At 40.1% G+C, this 7,139-nt stretch overlaps 1 protein-coding gene across 1 annotated transcript in view; it reads left to right on the forward strand.

Annotated features, from left to right (window-relative positions):
• NRXN3 (neurexin 3) overlaps nucleotides 1-6,657 on the forward strand; it is a 1,487,232-nt gene extending 1,480,575 nt beyond the window's left edge. Inside the window, 1 exon segment of the mRNA XM_036018906.1 lies at nucleotides 3,845-6,657. Within this exon segment, the coding sequence (XP_035874799.1) occupies nucleotides 3,845-4,146 (302 nt within the window). The 3' untranslated portion in view covers nucleotides 4,147-6,657.
• Nucleotides 6,658-7,139: the final 482 nt, after the last annotated feature.

Below are 7,139 nucleotides of genomic sequence, written 5' to 3' on the forward strand. Positions count from 1 at the left end.
TCTAATTCCTTGAGATTCCAGGAAATAGGTTTATGAAAGCATCTATCATTTCACTGATTACATACCACTGAATTGGGGCTCAAAGTTCCCTGATCCTGGACATCTTTTATCATTTTTATCACTGCTACCAGGATGAAAAACAAACTGCAAAGAAAACTGAACATTAGCGATTTGGTAGCTTCAGTTATTTAAACTCTGCAATAGCATACCCATCATTTTAGTTTTGAAATAAGCTCTTATCATTTCACTTAGGGACTCACCAACCTTTTAGAAGCTCTTTATAAATTAGTGAGCTTCAAGATCCTCTTTCCATCTCATCTTGAAAAGGATAGTTTTTAATTTTTATGGGGTTTTGTTTTTTGGTAATTCAAGAGAGATGCTCGCATTAAGGTGTGGAATGAGGAGGGAAGAGCAAAGGACGGTGCGGGGGTGATTCAACCACAGAGGGAGCAGTTTGTAGATTTTGTGGATTTTTGGCAACAGAGACACTGTGGAAGCTTTAGCTAAGATTGAAAATGGGGGGGGGGATAGGCAAATGTAGGACTCCAGTTGGGTGTCACAGATGGTGCACTAAAATTGTACATGAATGCCACTCTGTAATCATGAAGGCAGTGATCTCAGTCTCACTTACAGGGACTCTGCCATCCTACTTAACAGTTTGCCTTTCTATGTAAATTATGTGCACTGGGCCTTTGCCCCCCGGCAGATCAGTTACTCCTTGTCCATTATCCCAATTTCCTCTCTACTTAGTAATGCACGTGGGGTAGAGATTTGTACCACTGCCCTAAGGAACAAATGATTTTCAGGGCTTGTGCCTGAAAGGAACACACATGCTAAGCCTTTGTTCTAGGTGAGACAGGTAAGAACTGTTTTGTTCTCTGAAGGAAAGTAACATCATCCCTGAGCCATTTCCAGGGAACCTTTCAGCAGATTGCATGAGCCTTCCCTTCTCCCTCCTCACTGCTCTTCTTTTATTCAAACGCTGCCTTTTCCCACGTATCATCTTAAATATAACACTCGGGACCCCACATTAGAAGAATAAGGGGAAAAGTTAGCTCAGGGTTAGTTTTATGACTGGTTTACCTTTAGGGAATCGTGCTCCAAAATCCATTTATAAAAACTAGCAAAAGTGCGTAAATTATGCATTAAATAAGTTGCAGGGTATATGAATTATATATGTTCACAATGTAAAAAATAGGCATGCTGGTCCAGTAAAGCAAGTCTGAAGCTTTGACAGAACCGCAAAAAAACATTTTGCTCAATAGCTTCAAACCCCAAGCACCTGAAGAGAAGCCTGGGTATAGAGCACAGCGCAAAATATCATTTTGAGATTCTCAGAAAGGTTCTTGTTTTATTTCCCTACATATGTTAACATTATTGAGTAGGCCAGAGATGATTGTACAATGCTCTGTTGTCCCTTGCTTTCCAAATGATCCTCATTATGTACATTATTGCTCCCCTCCCCAGCTCAGTTTCTCTCTGTGTAACACAGTGTTATTGGCTAAATAGGGAGGGAGGAAAGGCTTTGGATGTGAGTACAAACAGGTCTTCTCAGGTGCTGGGAAGGTATGCAATGGGTTTCTTCTCAGGAGACCCTTCTGTTAGCACACCTGAAGTCTGGACACAGTAGATGCAACAGTTTCCACTGAGGCACAAGAAATGTTTTCAGGTATAAGGTGTAGAAAGCAGAGCCGAGACTTCTAACTGTGAGTCAGTCTTCGTAGGAGTAACCTGGGAAGACCATAAACTCAAAGGCTTGTCCGCCTGGAATGTCCCTAGAACTTGACAGTATTGAGCCACATGTCTGTGTTTGTCACCAATAGGGGCAACTCAGCAAAGTCATTCCTGGTCATAGATACTTAAATGCCAGCCATCCCATCAGCACAAAGTCACCACTGAGGGCAGAACACACATTGTACCTGGTTGAGAACTGAGCGGCCTAGCTCTCAGAAAGAGGCCTTCGACAACATTCTGTCTGCATCTCACTGACTGTTTAACTGGGACAAGGGAACAGCACGCCATCCTTGCTAGAGGATTGTTAAAAACACTAGTTGGCATAAATGTGTTGGACAAAAGTCAATGAAACATGAAGGGTGACTTCTTGAGATTCTTTCTCTGTTTGAAAAATAACACTGTAAAGAAACACAGCAGAAACCTTGATGAACTTTCTCACATACATAAATAATAAGCCTGGTTCTACAGTTAGGTGAGTAACATCCACCAGAATATTTGGGGTACCCATGATCTGCAAGGCACTGTGACTGAGTGAACAATCTGAACTTTGTTTTCTGACCTAGTCAACATGTTTACAAAGGCAGCAAGTTGGGTCTGTGGGCAAACTGACATATTTTTGCCATTCTATTTAAGAATCACTGAGTTTCAACACTCATTTTGCTGTGCCTACATTTCTGAATCCGTAAGTAAGTTTCCAGTAAGTCACAGCTGTTTAGGCAGGGTGTTTTTAAAATCTAGCATCCAGCTCAGAATATTTTTCACATAGCATAAAAGCAATACATTAACCTAGTATTTGACCCATGCAAGGGAGTTGCCATTTAATAGCTGGAAATTTCTGGAAAAGCATAGTCAAAATGGATTTGTTATATGAGCAATTTTAACTTCTTATAACTCACCCTCACTTAGCATATAGTAAAAGAAGGCTACACTTGACAAATGTGAAATAAAAGGAAGGATCTTAAAATGTGAAAGGCAGATCTTTTATATTCCTTGATCTTGGTCTTGGTGACATGGAGAATATGTCGTTTTCATCCTCATGGGAAACCCTGAAAGGCAATTAAGAAACTTTATGGTTCACACATGAATTGCATGCATGTCTGCATGTACACACACAGACACACATGCACACACAATTTTGATAGCCAGCCAGTATCTGCAGCAGTACAATTGAACGTCATCATCCCATTAGTGAATCCTGGAAACAAGCCTGTTTGAATTCTATCTAAATAATTACTTGAGAGTATCTTTAAAGTCTGCACCCCTGCCCCAATCTATAGATTTTAGGTTTTGGTGGCAGAGGCATATAATAGGCTCTAAATCAGCGTAGAATATTTGGGCTACCACCAGAAAGGATCCACGTGGATTCAGGTCATTGTGCTGTAATTTCTGAGGGGCGTAACCTGTGAATTCCATTCATTGAGAGTGACTGAATTGTGTTTATCTACAAATATGCTAATTCTGTGTTTCTTTTTCTTTTCAATCCCAGGAGGTGAATTAGTTATTCCTCTTCTTGTAGAAGACCCTTTAGCTACCCTTCCTATTGCTACTCGTGCACCTTCCATTACACTCCCCCCTACCTTCCGCCCCCTCCTCACCATTATTGAGACCACCAAAGATTCCCTGTCCATGACCTCTGAGGCGGGGTTACCTTGCTTGTCGGACCAAGGCAGCGAAGGTTGTGATGATGATGGCTTGGTGATATCTGGGTATGGCTCAGGGGAAACCTTTGACTCTAACCTGCCCCCTACTGATGATGAAGATTTTTACACCACCTTCTCCTTGGTAACAGATAAGAGTCTTTCCACTTCAATCTTCGAAGGTGGCTACAAAGCACATGCGCCCAAGTGGGAATCCAAGGACTTTAGACCTAACAAAGTCTCCGAAACTAGTAGGACTACTACCACATCTTTGTCCCCTGAGCTGATCCGCTTCACAGCTTCCTCCTCGTCTGGGATGGTGCCCAAATTGCCAGCTGGCAAAATGAATAACCGTGATCTCAAACCCCAGCCTGATCTAGTCTTGCTTCCGTTGCCCACTGCCTATGAGCTAGACAGCACCAAACTGAAGAACCCACTAATTACTTCCCCCATGTTCCGTAATGTGCCCACAGCAAACCCCACGGAGCCGGGAGTCAGACGGGTCCCGGGGGCCTCAGAGGTGATCCGGGAGTCGAGCAGTACAACAGGGATGGTCGTCGGCATTGTGGCTGCTGCCGCCCTCTGCATCTTGATCCTCCTGTACGCCATGTACAAGTACAGGAACAGGGACGAGGGGTCCTATCAAGTGGACGAGACGCGGAACTACATCAGCAACTCGGCCCAGAGCAACGGCACGCTCCTCAAGGACAAGCAGCAGAGCTCGAAGAGCGGCCACAAGAAACAGAAAAACAAGGACAAGGAGTATTATGTGTAAACAAAGGACACCATTAACAATACCTGAGTTGACAACGCAGAATTATTTCTATATCAGTACGCACATTTTTGGCAAAGGAGATTTCGCAGACGTCAGAACCATGCTACCAATGAGATGGGGTCTGTACCATGGCTACGGCGGGGAAAACCGTTTCCAAAAGGACACACACCAAGATGTACCCGCCTGCCTACATACAGTTCAGCCGTGGCTGCTCGGGTTCGGTCATCGCCCGGAGACAAGTTCTTTCTGCCCTGCTGTATCATAAAGCACACACTTTGCGCTCCGGAGCCAGCAGGCGGCTCTGCGCACCCGCGGACTTGGGAGCTGCCTTCTCTTGGGACCTTTCACCGAAGGCAGAAGACTTCACGGCTTACTTGTTCCATAACTCCAAGTGAGTCTGTAACAATGTTTGTGAAGCTTGACTGTAACAATGTTTTTTTTTCCTTTAATTATGTAAAAAACAAAAAAAAAAAAAGAAAAGAAAAGAAAAAAGTTAAAAAACAAAAACAAACAAAAAAACACCCTTATCTGGTTCTGGCCAGTGTGTGTAACTTTTCAAGATCTGAGGGGAAAAAAAAAATGGCTTTTGGGTTTTTGTTTATTTTTGAGAATGACTGGACATACCTTAAGAAGAAGAAAAAAAAACTCAGAAAACTAAAGCGAGAGAGACTATTGCCATATGAACTCAAAAAGCTACCATGGTGTTCACTCTACATATCAGGTTGTGGTGTTTTTAGAATCTGTTGTTTGTTTCCTATATGATGCTTTGCTGATCACATAGCAAAAATCATGTGATGGATGAGAATATTGATTTGAAAAGCTGGTCCCTCAGGATCGAATTCCAGAATTTGCCACCCAAACCCTGAACAGACCGGGTTAGGGCTGCTTTTATCAGAGCTATTGGGTTTACTTAACAATATCGTTCCTGTCCATTAGCCCGGCCAAATTGTGGTTAAAGGAGAAAGCCCCACAAGGTAAAACAGAGCCTTCCCTATCATGGAAAGGGAAAAGCAGGGGGGTGGGCTGGATCTGTGACTGATTGAAATGCATGCAGATGTAGAAGAAAAGACAATACCAAAAGTCTGTTAACTAATCAAAACAGACAATAGGGGAGTTCAACTTGTGATGGAACCCACAGAAGGTCACACAAGCCAAACACAAGGCATGAAGAGAGTGCAAAACGCATAGTTCTCCCCCGCCCCCAACACGATCATGGTCTTCATCGTGGTTTAATTTTGTAGCCTGACACGGATAACTTTGTCCTTCCATTTGCTCATGTCTCCCTTCACCCATCTTTTCTAAAACTAACTAAATAAATAATAAACGAGTAAAGCTGCTGTGACACACACACAAAAAGGAATTTAATAGTATAATATATATAAATAAATATATATACAGATATATTTATCATGGTATGTTTGATGGGGTGACTGAAACAGGACACCTGTTAAAGTCTTGAAGTGGAATGAGAATGTTGTTTTAAAAGAAAATAATGACAAAACAACAAAAAAGTAAACCTTACAATGTGAAGCAAGTGTGAGTTTTAGTTTTGTCACAGTTAACTGTGTCAAAGAGAATTAAAAATAAATCTTCTCAGATTTTGTTTACATATTTTACTACATTTTTGCTGGTATAATTCCTTAGCCACCTATGTACATACTGCTTTAAGAACTGTTCTCTCCTTTCTATTTGTGTATTTTAGTTTGGTTGGTTTATATTCCAGTTGTCTTTCTTTCTTTTCTGAAAAGAGGAAACAATGTATAGAAAAATAATAAATTGGTTGTGTGGCCATAGCTATCCAAGAAGCAAGAGAAAAGCAAGACAAATATTCACATAAAAATGAAATATGTCTGCTGGAGGGTCAGATATATACAATTTCTTTTGTACAGATGAAAATCAATCAGCGTTTAGATTTAGAAATCTACTCTTGCTGGTCTTTGTAAGTTGCATGAATATTTGACTTTGAAAACAATATCTTAATGACACGGGGCAAAAAGAGCAATTTAAACAATGGTAGCCTTTACTAATGTGTACGGAAAGAAGTGTTCCTCATTACCTGATATTTCAATGTGTTAACAGTTTTGAAATTTTTTGTTGTTATTTAAAAAGACAGGATTATAAAGAGATATCAAAGCACGATTTTAGATAACTTAAATGGCCCAACCTATATGGAGTTGATTATATCTCGATGTCTTTAAAAGATTGCTGTTCTTGGAGTCTTGAGGTCTTGTGAACTGATTTTCTGCTTTCTTTCTTTATATTTTTTAAAAATTTTGAGTAAAAATACATTTGTTATATTCCTTTTAGTGTAAGTTCTATTTGGACAATTTTACGGGAACATGTGCATTCTGTATGTGAGCTTCTATCATATCCCTGTTGTTTTATGAGCAGACTCTTAAGGAATTTATTTTATGATGTTGTGATGTTACTGCTTTTTTTCCTTTTCTCTTTTATTTCACATTTGCATTTTCGTTCAAGGATATGCTTAGCAATAAAATGTTCTTCCCAAAACCTTGTATGATGATGTTTTTTTTATATCCTAAATATTTAGTAAAAGATCTTACAAAGAAGCTGAACATGTCACATCTCATTAAAAGTAAGCTAGGACCACTGTCATGTGAAATAACAGATTCTAACCAGATACTTAGGTAAACTTATGAAAAGTGGCATATTTATGGACTCAACAACTATTGTCTGTCAACCAAAGCATTATTTAGATTGCTATGATAGAGCAACCTGTAAAGAAAACAATTTTCTGAACAGGTAAGTTGACAAAGGCACTTTATTCTGTAAAATATCATTGGATACTATGTTTTTAAAAGCGTTTAGTAACTTTTAAGAATTTCTGTAAGTCAACAAACTTTGGACAATTTTTCAGAACCACGTTCACGCAGTTCCTTAAGCACTGGAAAGCATTAGATGCCTTCTTTCTAAGCCAGCCCGCCATCATATTGAAAAAAATTTTAAAGTACTAAATCCAAAAACACAATTTA

Source organism: Phyllostomus discolor, chromosome 1 (genome assembly GCF_004126475.2).
Source record: "Phyllostomus discolor isolate MPI-MPIP mPhyDis1 chromosome 1, mPhyDis1.pri.v3, whole genome shotgun sequence".
NCBI classification, from domain to species: Eukaryota; Metazoa; Chordata; class Mammalia; order Chiroptera; family Phyllostomidae; genus Phyllostomus; species Phyllostomus discolor.